Source organism: Osmerus mordax, chromosome 7 (assembly GCF_038355195.1).
Source record: "Osmerus mordax isolate fOsmMor3 chromosome 7, fOsmMor3.pri, whole genome shotgun sequence".
NCBI classification, from domain to species: Eukaryota; Metazoa; Chordata; class Actinopteri; order Osmeriformes; family Osmeridae; genus Osmerus; species Osmerus mordax.
The window spans coordinates 3,027,055-3,047,355 of record NC_090056.1 but is presented as its reverse complement, the minus strand read 5'-3'; the positions used below and the strand labels follow the sequence as shown (position 1 = coordinate 3,047,355).

Here is a 20,301-nt window from a genome sequence, read left to right as displayed (position 1 = left end):
ATTTAAAACAAAAACTACCTCGGGTTGTCCAATAAAGCTAGGACAAAACACGGTCCAGTTCTAAATATGATCCATTTAAAAAAGCCTATTCCTTTCCTAATTCCGCATATCAATTCAGTATAGGTACGCACAGGCCTACAAGGGCACTTCACCGGGGGTACATTAACTTAATCCAGTTTTCTAGTTAGCTTCGCCTACAATTAGCTAGCTAGTGATTGCAACTCAAAGTTCTCCCTGGCCCCGTATCACTGCAGTTAGCAGGAGCACAACCTTGCTAGTAGCTAGCTAGTTAGCTTAGCCTACCAACCAAAGAAGCATTGAAAAATCCAACAAGTAGTTAACTCTGGAAAATAACCGCCATTACAACGAAAATGCCCAATGAGTTAGCAAATATACCATGCCTCCTAAAGCTTTACTCATTTTAGTATGCAGAGTGAGGATCACATACAAAGAAATGCGAAATATGACAAAGATCCGAAAAACTTCAGGCGCGCCGAGCAGCTGCATGAAAGTTGATCAAAACAACAAAGAGCTCCATTCGGTGCTCACTCACCTTACAGTGGCGGCTTACGTCTGCTTTTAGTGGCACGGTTTTAACAAATTGCTCATTCACTGTATCCGATTGTTTGGCCGTTGCCCTTTTCCCAAAAATTGTATTTAAGATTGACAGTAAAGTTGGTATGCGAAGTATGAGTTTGGAATGATTTCAACGTTTTCAGAAAACGGAGAAAAAAAGAGGCGTGGTTAAAAACACGCGTACACAACAAAAGTTTGTAGACCGCGCAAACTCCGCCCCCGCCCCATGGTAGCAGTGAAAAGACAGAGGAGGAGGGGGTTGCCATCCTAAATTGAAATACAATACAATGTACAGCACATTTTCCTGTCTATACGAGAAAAATGATTCAGACTCACAGCCTGGCAAGCATGAATTCATGTACAAGTATGTTACAAGTGTTTATTATGTGCACATAATGATGCAAGCCCAACCCCTGAGTCATTTTCCAGAACACCTACTCATATGTGAAAAGACATGCACACCTTCCATATTTAAAAATCTAAATTTTGACGCAACAAAACAAAGAAAAGACTATAACAGACTATAACAAAACATATGAAAAGTCAAGACCAAAAAATAATAAACAAATAGTCATCACCACACATTGGTAGTAAGGTCTAAATCTAGTTATTGATTGATACAATTAATCACGACCTTGTATGTCAACATAAATCAATAAATGGTAAAAGTAGATACATCTCATATTTTTACACAAGATAAACATAGAACCATCAGCTTCTGATGCATAATAAACAAAAATAACAAAAAATAAAAGTATGAGAATGGGAATCCTCTATTTTTCTGTCTCTGTGGCAAAATTGATAGAGCCACTATATACTACTGCCAGTATGGAGTGTTGCCAGTGTTGTATGAACACTTGTCATGGTCCTTCAAGTGCCATCTTCCAGAGTTGCAGCATTGAGCGGATATGAAGCTAAGATGGAGTGTGTTACACAGGACTAATAAATCGTTAAGTTTGACTTTAACATCCTGCTGTCATCTAGAGCCATTCATGCCCACCACCAACATTGCTTGTTAAAGACTTGACATGTTTGGAATCCATGTAGGACATGTATGTGTGTATGACACGCACAGCGTCTTGAAGTTTCACCACATACAGGTATGAGCACGCAAAGGCCTCCATAGATCCAGTTCATTGATACAGGCTCGAAGCAACTGTCTGTGGGAGAATAGAGCATTGAAACCCTCTTACCCCCCACCAGTAATGGCGGATGTGAGTGAATAGTTTCAGCACTTCCAGAAGAAATGATAGAGCTGTTATTCACATGCCAGTTTGCCATCGAAGCTGGAGAGGGCAAGGGCAAAGGCCTGGACAGCACACATGGGGTACTTGTAGTCCAGAGTAAATGTGTCGTCCGCCACACGTCCAAACTGCATCACTATGTAACTATCTGAGAGGGCAGAGAAGCACAACAATCAACATGGAACCATTTTTTGACATTATCCGCATCAAGGATACATACATCCAATCCGTATCAAGCTAGCAGATTCTCCATGGTTTAAACAACCAGTCAAAATCAACATCAAGATAGAGATTAAAGAAGGTTGGGTCAGATTAAGGTGAGGAGAAGAGAAGATTAGGTAAGGCTAAAGATGAGTTCATGGCATACTGTCTTTGCTGTGGACAATCTGGAAATTCTTGACGGAGGCTTGCGTGACACGTCCATTAAAGTTGAGCATGTAGGAAGCTGTGTTGTCGTTCCACATCGGTGTCTTGTTGTGCAGCTCAATAAGGTTCTCCATCTGTCTGTTCTGATAGCGCATCAGAAGACCCTCATTATCCTACACACACGTGCACAAACAGGACAAACATGCAGGTGAGTACGCATGCACAAAAAACATTTTCAACATAAAACAAGTTTTTTTCAATAAAGATTTTTAATACATCATCGGGCTCAGTCCTTCATGACATAAAAAAGACCTTTGTTGTAAACTACCAAAATCAAATTTGCCAGATAAATAGTCTGTCTTGTTGGAGATAACTTGAGGAAAAAATTAGACAACCCCAATCTCACTTCAGATTCATGTAACAGTGACTGCTTGTAACTGGAGCTGCACCAAGCCCAACATACACAATCACAAGACAAAGAGACTTAAAACCTCTTAAGCTGTAGATGTCAGTGTCAACCTTTTACAGTAAGCTGCCTTTACTGGTGCGCACGCTCAATATCTGCAGTTCATACACATGACCAGTAGGTGGTAGTCCAGAACAATACTTATTCATAAATGTATAATTGTTGAGTTCTTACACTCCAAGCTCGAATGGGAACTCTCTCACTGTCATCGTCCATCCCGGGAATAATAACAGACATCTTTCGGGGGCCTTTGAAACCCAGGACATTAGTCTCCTGGAATATCAAGATCAAAACAAAGAGAAGTTAAGGAATCAAAGGACCAATTACTCAGTCTGACACTGGGACACCAGAAACACAGTGACAAGGTATACATATGAAACAGATTCACAGTGCAGAGGTTATTCTAGGTATTGTGTCATTGCAGATATGGAACTATGATCAACTGTGGCAAACTACAGAACCAGTCCACAATTTTGGGCAAGACTTACGTATATGATGGCTGCCAGCTCCTGCCTAGCATTAGAAATGTCTCTGAGAGCTCTGTCTGGATTCAGGCCATTGTCAAACACTGTGAACTTGGTTCCCATTAGATTCGATCTGAAAACAGCAAAGAGACATGGATGTGTACATGCAAGCACACACACACACACACACACAACCAAGCAGGCATGCAGTACACCGGCATGTTTATGAAAAACCTGGCTTTGTTTACCTCAATTTGCCTACATAGTTCTCTCCTCCCCTGGAGAGATCCGTGGCATCGATGGAGATGAGGTAGTTGGAGGTGGTGCTTTTCTTCCGCTTCCTCCCTGCTAGTAGAAATACCTAAGAAAAGGAAAGGGAGAGAGGGAGGGGTGAAAGAGAAGAATAGAAAAAGGGGGCGGGGGGCAACAACTTACCTCTGTTTCTTTTGATGCCTAAATAAAGATCATAGGTAAGTTAGGTTGATGTAAGCTGACGTTAGATGCTATCACTGGTTAGAACAGTTTATGTAGCTTTTATTAGCATTTAATTTATGTCAGAAGAACCATGTATTTACAGTACATCAACACGGCTCCCACTCTTCTACTCAGCCTCACCTTCTTGTTAGTGTCCAGATGAAGGTAGTAGGTTGGGAAGAAGCCACGGTCCATCCCTCTTTTATCCCTCGTTACTTTGCACCTCACGGTTCTGCCCTGGGGGGCAGGCTGCAGGACAAACTCCTCCAGATTGTCAAACTCGATTTCTGGCGATGGGGGGCGTTCCTCCTCCTGAAAACACATAACGCACATCCACTGCAGTTACACACTGTTGTCCATGGAAGCATGTTGTGTTATCGACACTTGATATGAACTTTCAGATTACCTTCATACTGTATTTTATCATTACACATGTGATTATCGTCACTTTATAGCTATGAATTTGCCATTATAAATGTCACTGAAGCTTCATATAATTATTTCACGCTTTTTCCATCAACATGTCGTACATCACATATATTTGTCATATGCATTCAATCACCACAATACACTCATACCCTAGACATGTGCAATTTTCAATTAAACCTTTTACATCTAACTACAAACACATTATCATATTCATATGATCAAATCAAATATGTACAATGATATTACAGCAATGCTACTACCTAATGTTTCACATCAGCTCACATCATATACAAGTCATTCAAATTAAGTAGATTCTAAACACACCAACTTCTGGTTCTTATTCACCTCCATGTGAGACTCACCTTCTTCTTTCCTTTGCCTTTCTTTTTTTTTGTCACTTCCACATCCTCCTCATCACTGTCCTCTGCCTTTCCTGATTCCCATGGATGGTAAGTTGGAGGAGGGGAGGGAGGAGTGATGGACAGAGGAAGGTGGATGTCAGGTAGACAAAGGAAAAGGGATAGAGAAAAGCAAGGGAAGAATAAGTAATGCCCTCATTGATTGCTGTAAACATTTAATGGTAAACATGTAAACAATGCATAAACAAAGGTGTGAACAAGACACAGTGTTAAAAATTACCTTTCTTCTTCCCTTTCTTCTCTTTCTCCTTCTTCTCTCCAGTCTGGAACATGGAGGCCGGACTGGATGCAGGCTTCTTCTTGTTCTTACTGGGTTTAGTCTCAGGTTCACTCTCACTGTCCTCACTCTCTGCCTTAAAGGCTGAAGGATACACACACACGTTGTAGTTGACCGCACAGTATTTCAGTGTATTTGGAAATGCTGTAAACAAGTATGTGGCTCTAAGATTGTAGGAAAACTGTTGCATGCTCACTCACTTTTCTTCTTGGTGACAAAGTCAGGCTTATTACCGTTGATCTGGAACATGGAGGCTGGCTCCTTCTTTTTAGACTTGTCTGACTTTCCTTTGGCATCACTTTTACTCTCACTTTTGTTGTCTGAAAAATGATTCAAGACATATTAAATGTAACAATATTTTTGTATTGATATGGCATCACAAGGGTGTAGGCTGGTAGACACCCCTGCCCCACCTCTCATATGCTAAAGACTTGAGTTGCTGGATGGAGTCTTTGCTTGATGGGCCTCACAAATTATTGTGTGACTTTGCTGCATTGCTAGTCACATGTTGATAAATAAGGGTCTGATTGGTTGTTCTACAGATAATAGGTATGAAAGGAATTGTGAAGCAGTGTTCTCTAGATTATTTATTTCCTGAGGTTCTTCTCCTCAGTTCTTTGAGTTCTTGTAGCTTTACAAGTTGAACTCCGAGGTGAAGGTACGTCAGTTTCTGATCGCACTGATCTTCATATTTTGAGCAAAAGTTGTCTCCATGGAAGAAGACCTCGAGGACTCCAATTTTGAAGGAAAAACATTAAAAAACCAGACTGGAATTTGCTGAAATGCACATTGACAAGGCAGGGTGCCACGAATGAAATTGCAAACTCAAGGTATTATGGAGTAAAACATACTGCCCAATGTCAGAAAGCTCATTCTTAGTCCCAGGTCATGGGTCCTCCAACAGGATGATGACCCAACCCACACAGCTACAAAGCACCCAAGAATGGTAAAGAACAAAACATTGGACTGTTTTGGAGTGGCCTTTTATTAGTCGTATTGAACATCTATGGAAATAGCTGAAACTTGCAGTCTAAACGGAAGCACCCATCAAACCTGAGTCAGCTGGAGCAGTTTGCTGAGGAAGACTGGGCCAAACTACCTGTTAACAAGTGCAGAAGTTTCATTGAGTACTACATCAAATGTTTGATTTCAGTGATTGCCTCTAAAGGTTGTGCAACTAAATATTAGGTTGAGGGTCCCATCATTTTTGTCCATTCCATCTTCAGTTGTTATTGACAATATTATGTTGGAAAACTAAATCTAAAGCAAGGTCTGATTCTATTAAATATAGAGTAAACAATGGTGGATGCCAATTCAGTTTCAAGTTATTTCATAGGAAATTGTGCATACTTTGTTTTTTTGTGGATGGGTACCAACAAATTTGAACACTTCTGTATCTGCATGTGTTTCAGTGTGTGTGTGTGTGTGTGTGTGCACAAGTATGTCTGTGTGGCTCACGTGTGTACGTGGGTTAATGAAATGGAAGTTATTTTCTTTAAGTACCCAGATTACTGTGTAAGCTTGTGAGGTAATGAGATTAGTTAAAACAATGCATTTGTGTAACTAGGAGAGGTAACACAAGTCTTATACTATTGTCAGCTTTGAAAACAGACCATCCAGTACTTTTAGAGAGAATAGCAGTTACAGATTATTCAGTTTGCTTTTGATGAGCCAGCATTGTATAGGAGGCTGTTCTGGATTGACATATTTGTATTTATAAAGGATAAATCATTTTAAAAGCTTGCTAAAGCCCATATCCTTTAAGATGACCTAGAGCAAGGCTACTCAACCCTGCTTCTGGAGAATTACCTTTCCCCTGCCCTAATCCAGTGCACCTGATTCTAATAATTAGCTAAATAAGGTAAGGTTGGAGGGAAAAACTTACGGAGGGTAGCTCTACAGCAACAGTCCAAGCAAAAAAAAAACTTAGCGTATTCTTACAAGTATAAGTAAAAACATAAGTTTGACAAAGAAAGTTAATAGTCAAAAGTCAATAAGTATGTGAAATACAAAATTAGAACATATTATGTAAACTTCCAATTGTGAAGGCAAATATAATGAAACTATCAATGTTAGAAAGGCCAGAGACCGTAACAGGTTGCGCATGCGCAGAGATCTGTTTTCTCAGCAACATCTGGGGCCTCATGTATAAAGGATTGCGCAGCTTTCATACCAGAAGATGGCGTACGGCCAAAAGTCGAAAAGTACCTACGCACAGAAATATTCACATGTATAAAACCAGTCGTACGCCAGGTCCTGCGCACCTTTCCTTTATAAATCACAATCAATGTGAGATTGACCGCACGTGAACGAGCCACTGACCCCGCCTTGCCTCCTCCCATAAATGAATACGCAGATTAACTATAAATGCGCTCCTGAGGTCATTTCTTTGTCTGAATTACCGTACTTCTTCGAATAAACGCCACCCTCGAATAAACGCAGCACCAAAAATGAATGTTAAACGCTGTGGCGTTTATTCGAAGAAATACGGTGACTGTGAGATCGAGGTTCTGACAACAGAGGTTGAGGCGAGAAAATGTGTCCTGTTTGGCGGCCTGTTATCAGGTATTAGCGACAAAAGAAAGTCGGCGGAAAACTGTCACTATTTGCGCCCTTTCTTGTTTTTAACCTGTAGCACTTTGAGATTTAGCTAAATGTAAAGTGCATTACAAATAAAATCATTATTATTATTATAGGGCCATAAATGCTGTGGGTTCAGAGAACTGGACCATGGCAGAAATTAAGAAGAAATGGTCCGATGTAAAACTTTAAATGAAGAAACGAGTGGTGGTGCATCGTAACAGCATGGCAGCTATAGGGTTAGCGTGACATGCATTTCCAGAGTGATTTTGTCGTTCGTTTGACACCCTAAGGTTTAACAGAAGTTATTAAGTGATGGCGGATTAAACAGAAGGCTATATAGCATTTCCTGTTTTGGGTTTTGGCATTTTGATGGGATCATCCACATTAATGATCAAACTTGTATTAGGTACATTTACATTTAGTCATTTAGCAGACGCTCTTATCCAGAGCGACTTACAGTAAGTACAGGGACATTCCCCCTGAGGCAAGTAGGGTGAAGTGCCTTGCCCAAGGACACAACATCATTTGACATGGCCGGGAATCGAACTGGCAACCTTCAGATTACTAGCCCGATTCCCTAACCGCTCAGCCACCTGACTCCCAAATATGTTTTTTGAATAACTAATGATATGCCTACGTATGACAGAAACTGTAGTGGAAACTTTATTTTGTAATGTTTGGTGAGTTTCGGCACTTTTCAGTTAGAATTCTCCATGTTACAGAGCCAGACAATACTTTGCGGACGGTCCGCACATTCTCACGTCTGCTCAAAACTTTCCGTGACGGCCCGCACATTCTCACGTCAAGTAAATCTTTATACATCACAAAGTGTGCTTGAAAACCAGTGTACGCAAGCTTTTTGTGCGTACGCAACGTTTATACATGAGGCCCCTGGTGATTGTGGAAGTTCGCGGCAAAAACACCAGAGGAGTCTGCACACAGTGTTAGTTTGGCATTTCCTATATACGTAAGGGATAATGCCCGACGAGGTGTACAATATCACCTGATAATGGACGATGCGGAGGCGTGAACCGTCCGACGCGCAGCGGGGGACGGTTCTTTATTTATTTTAACCTATTTGAAAAATTAAACTTTTCTGAATGTACTGTGTCAGTGTCACGTAACCGCTCATCTCACATCCCATTCGCTATTCCCCTCGATAGTCAATGTACTTAAGACAGGCTGCGGCCAACACGACAGTAGCCGCAACTCTACACATGGCCGATTATTTTCTTCTTCAAAATCTTGATTTTATTTTGGGACAATGACATGACTCGTTAGCGGGCTAGTCTTGTTAAACATACTGTCAAATTATAATTACTGTTTGGAGAATATGTCAACTTTGATGCGGTCCTCTCACATAGCCTACATTTGCTATTCAACTCGCTCCACAGGCTGCGGCCGTACTGTAGCCTAGTACTAGTATATGGCAGATGTCTATTAATACCTTACCTCGTGTTGGCCGCAGCCTGTCTGAAGTACATTGACTAGCGCGGTGAATAGCGAATGGGATGTGAGATGAGCGGTTACGTGACACTGACAGAGTACATTCAGAAAAGTAACATTTTTCAAATAGGTTAAAATAAATAAAGTCACTCATTGTTGAACCGTCCCCTGCTGCGCGTCGGACGGTTCACGCCTCCGCATCGTCCATTATCAGGTGATATTGTACACCTCGTCGGGCATTATCCCTTACTTAATTAGTAGAAGTTAGTCCTGTTACATATTATTCTCAGACATTTTTTGTGCGTCACTGACGAAACGTAAGTCGTTTTTTTCTGTAATATGATTGTACGTGAGAATTCCGTTCTGTAATGACGTTGGTTTAGTTAGCAGCTAGCATGTTAGAGTTTGTTAGTATGTGCTACTGTGCTACTCTAAACGCAGTTTAGGTGAACTATTATTGACGTTTGTGAGTATGTTGGACCTGTGTAATATGTGTAAGCTTTCTGGTATTATTATTTGTAATGTGAATGAGTATTCTATTCACATTACAACCGCGAGGATGCACGTTACTGGCATCATATTTATAACTAGAGAGGGTACAATTTCTGGGGAAATTGTAGGGTGTGCTTGCTTGCGTCGGTTGCACAGGGGTCCATTTTTGAATGACATTTTTACAACTGATATTTCTGTATATTTTATATAAAAATGCATACTTATTATTTATAAAGATTACATAGATTTTAAAGCTTTTTTTTTTGCTGCTCATTTACAACTGAAAATACGAGTGAAGTGTAGAATGAAATAGATGTCTTCTCATTTCCCCTGCAAGAGGCAGCCTCATCGTTGAATCAAAACGAATAAATTTGGCAGACCGGTGTAAAAATTGACCTAATCTCTATGACTTAAACGTCATTTTAAGTTTTTCCCTTCTCATGATATTTTCAGGCATTTAGCCTACTCATTGCATTCATTCATTAATAAAGAACCCCCTTTGAAGATTATTCTACGACGTTACCCGATAGTAGAAGATGGAATCGCGATTCAAACAGTACCATCTGCTAACTGAAAATATGCCCCCCAAAACGTAAATAAGCTTGACATTTATTTAGTGGAAAATCGCTCATTCATAAAAAGCTCACTGGTAGCGATCATTGTCAGTAACAACGCAAAATGCGATATAGCCCTGTGTTGAGAAGCTGCCCCGGTAAATTGTACTACTACGGTACAGTACTAGACTACTGTTTGTCTTGGTAGCGATTGCGTTGGTTGAATTGGATTTAACGTTCCGTTGTACGGTTTAAGCTGAAATTAATTATTTTCATGAACAGATTGACAACGTTTAGGCTGTGGCAATGAAGTTCAGGTTAGTAGTTCGATAGACTTTTGATTTAAGTAAGGGGAGTGCCGAACATGTTCTGTCGCCGTTTGACTTCCTAAACAGCTGTGTAGTGTAGATGTTTTTGTATGGTGTCTCGCGTAAGCTACAGCGTTGCAGTGAGCTACACTGGTTTGAAACCACAGGTAATGGTAATTTCACCAACAAATCGTTTACTAATGTCAGAATAAATCCTACAACGAAAATGTATATGTGAGGAATGTTTATTTTAACGATTGAAAACAGATCATAGACCACTGTAGTATGTGTTGCCCGGGCAACAGAGGCTAATGTCATGATGCTAATGCTTCAGTGAAATAGTAGACTACTGTTTCCGAAAGTAGATGTACTTCCTTAATAAAATCAGCTTATATTGTACATTTCACATCACAATTGTGTGTCATATCACAAAGTAAAATTAGTAAATAGTTGGCCTCTTTGCTTGTGGCGTTTCTGCAGCTGCCTTGCAGTAAAGCAGTTAGCTTAGCTATCTCCCAGAAGTTAACGAGCTGCTAAACTAATGTTCTGCTAGAGGTAGTCACGCGAGTTTTCTAGACGTTAGTGACGTAAGTAGCGTCATTGACTGTGGCTAGCAAGTTAGCCACCGTTAGCTTCACTTTTCGCCACAAAAACGTTTTCCACTTAAACCATGCAACGGAACGTAAATTCCAATAGAAGCAACTCAATCGCTACCAAGACGAAACTTTTGACACCTAGGTTGTCTATGTAGGCCAAATATTGACTGAGTTTTAGGGGGGCAAAAAGAATAATAATAATATATATGTGAGAGAACAAAGGTTGTGCCCTTGCCGAAGGCAAAGCACACCCAATAATAATATAGATGTGAGAGAACAAAGGTTGTGCCCTTGCCGAAGGCAAAGCACACCCAATTATAGGTTACTGAAACGGACATGAATGACCGGTAGATGGCAGTATAATCACACAGTAATCACCATTATTATGCTGTTATTAGCAATTGGTTGTGTGTCTGAGGTATGTTCATATTAAGCCTGTATGTGAATGTTATGTATGCATACTAATGTATAATCTGTAATTGATTCTCTTTTGAGAGACACAAACAAGAAGATAAAAGATCCTTGAGTTACACTGAATATGCCTGAGTCCTGTGTATTGCTGTGCTGCCTACAATAGCCACGTAATCCCATGAAATTCCATTCCGACTCCAGAGGTGTTCTTACAGACACACCAGGGCGACACCACCATATCTGAACCTGAACCTATACAGTCCTTTACACCCGTTTAACAGTTTAACAATCAAGCTCTCATTTAATGTTTAAAAGAGATGTATTAAATTCATACTTTAATTGTATTTGATTACATTTAATTTACCGTATTTCTTCGATTAAACGCCGCCCTTGAATAAACGCTGCACCAAAAATGAACATTGTGTAATAAACGTTGCTGCGTTTAATCGAAGAAATACGGTATGTATTATAAATATGATTCTTCCACTTTGGGTTGAGGATCGACAGGTTCACCTTGTGTTTTGGACTTCTTGTCTTTGGCATCGGAAGGGTCACTTTCTCTGGAGGCTTTTTTCTTGGTCTTCTTCTGAGGAACCTCACCCTCATCCTCACTGTCATCTTCATTGTCAGAGCCTCAACACAAGAACAGAGAGAATGAGTCATGTAAATTGTTGAATCAGCTCAAACATATAGTAGCCCTAAATTTGTTTTCCATGCCACCAGTGGTGCACAGGCCAGTGTGATCCTTGAATTCTCTGGACATCCTTTCAGAGTTTAGGTTCAATACATTTTACAAATACAATACAGTCTCAACAAGTATTATTTGTGAAGATCAAATTAACCCAATTTAAAGAAAATGCAGGTTAAAGAACAGTTCCTACTTTTCTTCTTTTTAGGAGCACTTTTGACTTTCTTCTTTACTTCCTTTTCAGTTGTTTCCGGTTTGTCCTTCTCCTTCTCAGTTTTCTTTTTTTTCACCTTCTTTCCATCTGTCACACAATTTCATGGAGCGTGAAGAGGTGTTAGTGGAGAGAGAATAGTAGTGTTGGTTTTTCTTTAAATGGGTGGATGGATAGAAGGACCCCTACTTTTAGATGGGGTGCTCTCCTCTCCTGAAGCTTGCTCACTCTTCTTAACTTTGGTCTTCTTCGGCTTGGCCTCTGATCCACTGGTCAGTGTGGATTCCCTATCAGGCTTCTTCTTAAGCTTCTATTGAGGATGGTTTAACATGGTTACCACACATCCACACACTCTCACAAACTGTACCATATGCCATCAGGCATGTCACATGCACACACATACACATGCATTCATGCTAGCACACACAGACAAACTATGTGCCCCATGTGTCTGAAGGTAAGGTATTAATAGAGGCATGGGATTGTCTGTAATCAGATTAGTCTATGCTTTAACACAATTAAAACAGGGAATCAAAAAGATAAGGATAAAAAGCATGAACACAAAAAGGAAAGAGACAGAGTGGCATCATTTAAACATAACAACATGAGAGGGGGGCTTGTCAAAATATTCTTTACTTTATATAATAGCTATTTGTTCAATCTTGAAATTATCTTTTTTATCTTGCTGAAGAAAACATGTAAAACAGTTACATTTAATATGTAAAATCTGGACTTAAGTTGTTGATCTTTGTGGCATTACAAGTGAAGTATATATAAATAGGTTGCTATTTTGCTTTATTATTCAAATAAAATTCTGTCAACAGACAGTTGACAGAAGTTTAACCAACAGAGGATTCAACTTGACACCCTATTAACTCCCCACTAATATTGCAGCACCATGAAGTAGTTCTAGCTCTGACAGGACAGACAGCTGATGTGATAAGATCACTGGGTCTCTAGCACAGTCTCCTCAACCCACCCTCCCTTACATAAGGAGATTTCCAGACAGTCTTTGGGGAGTACATACTGTATCCAGGAAAGGCAATCATGTGGGCATCCTGGAAATGTAGGCCCTTCTAAACATAACTGGATGTACTATGTAAAACACTGACATTTATGTGTTACAGTATTGAGTCCTTATGTCCTCAAAAATAAGTAAACAGATGACATATGACATTGTCATCTGTTTGCATATAGTCCCTTTAACCCTGACATCAAACACAAATGTGTGGTGTAACTATTAACAACCAATGAGTATATGTAACTATTAACAACCAATGAGTATATACATGTCACTGTGCAGTTGTAAATAAATGAGCCAACACAACCCTATATACCTAAACTATAGGGTAAGGGATAGTAGACAGTGATCTCACTTTCTCACCACAATTGTCCTTACTTAGGGAGGCACTGAGCTTGTTTATACTACAGTCTCTAGAAATGTTGACTGTCCACACTGTTAAATGTTGGTGAAGCATTATCAACAATGTGAAGCCGGTTATCGTAGGTGTAGCCTGTCATTTCAGTTAAACATAACTATTGTAACAGAGATTTGTGCTTTCACTGACACTACCTCCTTCTCCATCTCTCTGAGTACCCCTCCCTTCCTCTTTCCAACGTTCTCTACAACTGTCCCTTGTCCCCTGTCCCATCCACTAACTTACCCACTTACCCATTATCTATCATTCCTCTCTATCATCAAGACTCTATGACAGTTACCTTCTCTCCAGACATGGTCGGCTCCCAAAACAGACTTTCTCACGAGAAGATGAGGTGGGAAACGTCGCTGACACCAACTCCTGCCTAAAGGAGATAAAAGCTCAGAATGGCTGCCCTGGCTACGGCAAGTTCACACACTCTCCAGGACAATAGCTGCTAATAGGATTCAGGACCAAGCCATCTGCCTCAGAGCAAACCAAGGCGGACAACGAGGAGGGGTGCAGCTACACACACTCATGCTTGAAATACACACGTTTAAAACTAACACAATAATGAGCAGGTGGATCATGGATGAAGAAACACACACACGCATGCAGAGTTGGGTAGTAACACGCTACATTTACTCTGTTACAGTTACTTGAGTAACATTTTGGGACAAAATGTACTTTTAGAGTAGGCTTAAAAGTGGGTACTTTTTAGTCTAACTCAAGTTAATTTTGAACATTTAGTCATTTAGCAGACGCTCTTATCCAGAGCGAAGAAATCACTGGTGACGACTCAGTTTCTCTCAGTGTTGCCATGTTGGCTTATTATAAGCGAATTTGAGCTTATATTGCTGACCAGATCACTTGTTTCTCTTGAGAGATCTGGCAACACAAGGTGCTGAAAACAACAGTGTCCGCCCAATATTTCAGCAGGCTTTCAGGGCTTCATCTGGAAGGTAATGGCTGAAATGGGAAATAAAGTGACAGTGTCGACAGAGACACGTCACCCATGGCCTCATATAGAAACACTTTTGTCACTCCAAGGCGTGAAAACAAATAGTTATATAATGCGATTCCTGCTATGTGCACCAAAACAAGTGGACCTATCAGCATACAAGAATTCAAGCTCCATCCTAAGAAAACACGTTGCGGTAAATTGTCCCGAGGCACCTTTTCACATTTTAAAACATTGAAATCATTTATTTTTATGCATTAAAGGGGGTGGGGGGTTGCTTTGTACTCAGCAATATTTTGGTTGGCCCCACCAAATCTCACTCCAAGGGTTTTTGAAAAGTTGGGAGCCCTGCTAAGGCTCCGTAAATGTTTGCACTACATACACAACGTTGGTGTCAAAATGTTCGTATTGGTCCCGATTGTGTTGTTTGTATTGGATTTTGCGCTCTTTTGCGTTCTGTTAATTTACTTTTTTTGTGGCAAAAAGTGAATCTATCAGTGGCTAACTAGCTAGCCACAGTCTCTTCATTGCCACAGCCTAAACGTTGTCAATCTGTTCATGAAAATAATTAATTTCAGCCTAAACCGTACAACGGAACGTTAAATCCAATTCAACCAACGCAATCGCTACCAAGACGAACACAGCAGTAGTCTAGTACTGTACCGTAGTAGTACAATTTACCGGGGCAGCTTCTCCACACAGGGCTATATCGCATTTTGCGTTGTTACTGACAATGATCGCTACCAGTGAGCTTTTTATGAATGAGCAATTTTCCACTAAATAAATGTCAAGCTTATTTACGTTTTGGGGGGCATATTTTCAGTTAGCAGATGTTACCGTTTGAATCGCGATTCCATCTTCTACTGCCGGGTAACGTCGTAGAATAATCTTCAAAGGGGTTGTTTATTCATGAATGAATGCAGTAGGCTAAATGCCTGAAAATATCATGAGAAGAGAAAAACTTAAAATGACGTTTAAATCATAGAGATTAGGTCAATTTTTACACCGGTCTGCAATAATGTCACGAAAACACGCGTGACTACCTTTGGCAGAACATTCGTTTCGCATCTGTTAACTTGGGGGATAGCTAGGCTAACTATAGCTTTACTGCAAGGCAGCTGCAGAAACGCCACAAGAAAAGAGGCCAGGGTGATAACTATTTACTCATTTTACTTTGTGATATGACACACAATTGTGATGTGTAATGTACAATATAAGCTGATATTATTAAGGAAGTACATCTACTTTCGGAAACAGTAGTCTACTATTTCACTGACATATTAGCATCATGACATTAGCCTGTGTTGCCCGGGCAACACATACTACAGTGGTCTATGATGTATCTGTTTTCAATCGTTAAAATAAACATTCCTCACATATACATTTTCGTTGTATGATTTATTCTGACATTAGTAAACGATTTGTTGGTGAAGTTACCATTACCTGTGGTTTCAAACCAGTGTAGCTCACTGCAACGCCTTAGCCTCCCCAAGACACTAGTGTGAGTTGCTAACACAAACTCCTCAGCTGTTCAAGTCAAACGGCGACAGAACATGTTCGGCACTCCCCTTACTCAAAAGTCTTTCAATAGTTGAAACAATCTGACTACTAACCTGAACTTCATTGCCACAGCCTAAACTTTGTCAATCTGTTCATGAAAATAATTAATTTCAGCCTAAACCGTACAACGGAACGTTAAATCCAATTCAACCAACGCAATCGCTACCAAGACGAACACAGCAGTAGTCTACTAGTACTGTACCGTAGTAGTACAATTTACCGGGGCAGCTTCTCCACACAGAGCTATATCGCATTTTGCGTTGTTACTGACAATGATCGCTACCAGTGAGCTTTTTATGAATGAGCGATTTTCCACTAAATAAATGTCAAGCTTATTTACGTTTTGGGGGGCATATTTTCAGTTAGCAGATGGGACTGTCTGAATCGCGATTCCATCTTCTACTGCCGGGTAACGTCGTAGAATAATCTTCAAAGGGGGTTCTTTATTAATGAATGAATGCAATGAGTAGGCTACATGCCTGAAAATATCACGAGAAGGGAAAAACTTAAAATGACGTTTAAGTCATAGAGATTAGGTCAATTTTTACACCGGTCTGCCAAATTTATTCGTTTTGATTCAACGATGAGGCTGCCTCTTGCAGGGGAAATGAGAAGACATATATTTCATTCTACACTTCACTCGTATTTTGAGTTGTAAATGAGCAGCAAAAAAAAATGCCTTTAATTCTATTTAATCTTTATAAATAATAAGTATGCATTTTCATATAAAATATACATAAATCAGTTGTAAAAATGTCATTCAAAAACGGACCCCTGTGCAACCGACGCAAGCAAGCACACCCTACAATTTCCCCAGAAATTGTACCCTCTCTAGTTATACTTATTCTGCCATGGGAGTCTATGGCAGCCCATAGAACCGCTTGTGGGAAAGTTTTGAAATTTGGCACAGTGGTTGGGGACAGTACAGTGGCTCTTGTCACCAAGTGTCATGCCAGTGTCTCAAGCACTATAGCGCCACCAATGGGGCAAAGTTGGAGGTGTGTTTACAAATGTAACTTTTAAATCGTATGTCCTATTTTTAAAAATTAGGTACCTTTGGATTCCCTGGATCAAGACAAGTTCAACACAGTCAATTGCGTAATTTCCGGTCATTTGGATTTTCCGCAATTTCCAGTTTTATCAAAAAGCTTAGAAATGTTTCACAGGTCACAAATTGTTTTCAATCATCCCCAAATTTTGCACACATGATCTCCAGACCAAGCCCCACAAAAGTTATTGAATGGATTTTTGCTTCTTCAAATCGTTTGTCAGTTACAGAAAATCAAAGATGGCAACAAAGCCGCCAAAAAGGAACTGAGGTCATATCTCAGGGAATCCTTGCTGCATTGACATCAAACTTGGTACAGTGACTCGGGACCCTCTTCTGAGGATGTCCAAACAATTTGGTGTCATGTGACCACTGGGAGGGGCCACAGAAAGCAAAAATGTGTTTTGGCAATAACTGTTGAATTGTTTACCTTAAATAAGTGATGTCTGACACGTGTTAACTTGTGATACCAGCCAAATTGATGCAGCTTCCATTCTGAAGTAATTAAAAAAAGTTTTTCCGCTACCCCTCCTTTCAAAGTTTGTCCAATCTTCACCGTCTTTGACACAGATTATCTTCAGGAAGTCACAGCACTGACAATAGCTCACTGGGATAAGATGGTCTCCTGTGAAGTGCAAGGTCATAGATTCAAATCCAGCCACAGCCTTCAAGTCTGTCATGATACTGATTATCTGTTTAGTGAAACAGGAATCCAGGTACATCACAGTAGCGGTCTAGCAGTGTAATCATAATGGTAATGTTTCATTCTGAGGGGATTTCTACTCAAGAAGAGCCAGAACTATTTTGCTTTGTAGATAAGATGCTGCTAGTCAGCGCATCGGATTTCTTACATCATGTGTTTAGGAAACCTGGCATGACAGCAAAGTCAGTGGTGTAACGGGTAAGACACGTGTATTCAAGTCAGAAGGTTGTAGGTTCGATCCCCTAGTGTGCAGCATCATTTTGTATTCATAAATTTGTAATAAATACAATTTATACCTTTTAAACATGCATACACAAACAATTTACAACTTTTTTGACAACAAAATCATTGTTACGTTAACCATATGTACTTGGTATGTGCAACACTAAAAGAACACTACAGCATTGTAGTGGAGACGCTATTGGTTCCCAGCATGCCTTGCTGCAGGACAAAAAGGATACCGTCTGGGATTTATGTCGTTTGAAAAAGCATTATTTAATTGTGTATTGCTGAGGTAGGGTTTATTTAGATTTGTGTGTTGGAGGTAGCTGTTGGCTTGGGTAGTTAAGTCAGTCACTCTAAAAGTGTCAGCTAGCGAACTAAATGGCTTGCAAAATATCTGCTCTGCATGCCGAATGTGTTGGGGTTTGTAGAGGAAATTTGTTGGCTGAGTTTTTGCCCAGCCTATACCTAGTTTGACTGCGCTGCATAGCAACACTTTCACAATGTGGCCAAGTGGTTTAGAGTTGTCAAAACCTTGATCTCAGGTGTTATTGGGCTTGTCTATGAAGGACTACATCCATGATTATCTCTACAACAATCATATTATCATTGAGATTAAGGCGATATATTTTTAAAAGCTCATTATCACCAAATGTTTCTAAAATGTTTACGTTCCAAAGTGGATTGCCAGCAGCAGACATTTTTGATTTGTTTAGGTTTTGGGGCTAAAACACTTTGTGAAATACTTTAGAACAGAAATGTAGGAATCCAAAAATGAAGACCGACACGCAGCCTTACTACTTTTAAGAGTTTCTCCTAAATCGGCAAGTTAGGAACTACTTTTAGCCTTACAATGTTTGGTGAACACGCCCCCTGATCAGCCAGCTAATTATTAGAATCAGGTGTGCTAAATTAGTGTTGGAGCCAAAACCTTCAGGCAGGTATCTCAAAAGGAACAGGGCTGGAAAGCAGTCTTTAGGAAGTTGCAGTAGGTCATACGCGATCAGAACATGGAACCAAGCAAAAGAATGAAGGTCGGTGAAGCAAAACCAGAGAAGATCGAAGGATTCCTTCATTCGGTCTCTCCACTTAAAACCTCCGCTCGAAACACGAAGTACTTTAACGTGGTTTTTTAGAGTGGAAGGGAGGAATACCACAATACTGTGGTGTTTTCGCCGGAGAAGCACAACGCGTTCAGTCAAGCGGTCAAAAATGGCCATTCAATCAGGCTGTGCAATGTTAAGAAGGCACTGAGTAAGTTTTGTCCTTTTGTTTACAGTTCAAGTTGCATATTTCCTTTTAGGTAGGTAGACTCAGTTGTCCTCACAAGGTTTTAGGTGATTTGTACAGAGAACCGTGAGTACGCCTATGGTATGAATTGAAACGGAACACTTGACTCCTCAGTAGGCCGAGTGCTAGTTGAGGTAGCCTACCTGTTATAGCGACAACCGTTTCAAGCTGCGTTTTTAGGCATAGGTTTTGTTTATTAGCAATGAGCTTGTCGAGAAATGTGACATTACAGAATTTCATGTATTGAGTTCAAGTGGTTAATTCAAATGCCACTATTATGGCCCATAGAACGTGTTTGTAAATCGAGTGTTCGGGAACGCCGTGTAATGAATGATGCAACGGAAATATCATTAGGATTTTGATCATACTCTCCAGGTTTCAATAGCACGGCAGCTTATGATGTACAGTGCAACAGGAACACTGAAATATGGGTGACCAAGTTCCGTTCCCATCCAGAAGGCCAGCAGAACTGCTGCCCTTGAATGTGGTGAAGGTGAATGCTTTGGGCCCGCGACAGCATGTAAGTAGGCCTATTTGGTTGATTTAGATTTTGTTGGGGCCATGCTACTTGTAAAGGCTATCAACTGCAGGTTTGAAATCTACAAATTGTCCATAAGACATTGCCAACAAGATGTTAATAGGAAAGTGGAGTATTTAAAGTTGTGGACTCCATACTACAGTGGGTGGCATTGCATTGAAGGATTTCTATTCACTTCCATTGTAAGCAGGTTTATTTTGGCAATGCTTCACTTGAGGCATGCTCGTTCTTGTATGTGACAGGTGTAAGGGCTTAAAGGTGTGCATTTTTTTAAAGTCTGAAACAAGCATGTTTGGTCACTGAATGCTTGCTAAATGATTTTATGTTTTAGGTTGGTGTGTTGGAGGCCAAGGTCATCTCCTTGAAGATTGGCACAGAAATGGTTTCTGTACGCAACTCTCAAGCCGAGGTGAAGTAGGTGATGCCAGAGGAAGCATTCCGCTTAAATTGTGGGACAGTCAAATTTCGTCTGTGCAGGAGGGCTTGTCCTATAAGTTCACTAATCTGTCGACACGGCAGTTTTTGGGATCCGTCTTTCTGACTACCACGAGAGCTAG

The 20,301-nt window shown here is 40.3% G+C and overlaps 1 protein-coding gene across 1 annotated transcript; it reads right to left on the bottom strand.

The window, feature by feature from the left end:
• Window positions 1-970: 970 nt before the first annotated feature.
• tulp1a (TUB like protein 1a) lies at window positions 971-13,867 on the bottom strand. The gene is made up of 14 exons (XM_067239178.1): window positions 13,724-13,867; window positions 12,194-12,314; window positions 11,987-12,094; window positions 11,619-11,738; window positions 4,916-5,035; window positions 4,659-4,799; window positions 4,382-4,452; window positions 3,732-3,902; window positions 3,552-3,569; window positions 3,365-3,477; window positions 3,141-3,249; window positions 2,827-2,925; window positions 2,188-2,359; window positions 971-1,968 (listed from the first exon to the last, which is right to left on the bottom strand). The coding sequence occupies exons 1-14, from the start codon at window positions 13,736-13,738 to the stop codon at window positions 1,835-1,837; spliced, it is 1,512 nt and encodes a 503-aa protein (XP_067095279.1). The 5' UTR covers window positions 13,739-13,867; the 3' UTR covers window positions 971-1,834.
• Window positions 13,868-20,301: the final 6,434 nt, after the last annotated feature.

Excerpts from the sequence above, each read along its gene's own strand:
- tulp1a (XM_067239178.1), bottom strand. Across the intron at positions 4,453-4,658 it reads GAAGAAAGGGAAGAAGAAAG|GAAAGGCAGAGGACAGTGAT; the intron begins GTAATTTTTAAC and ends CATGGGAATCAG. Across the intron at positions 3,250-3,364 it reads AACTATGTAGGCAAATTGAG|ATCGAATCTAATGGGAACCA; the intron begins GTAAACAAAGCC and ends TGCTGTTTTCAG.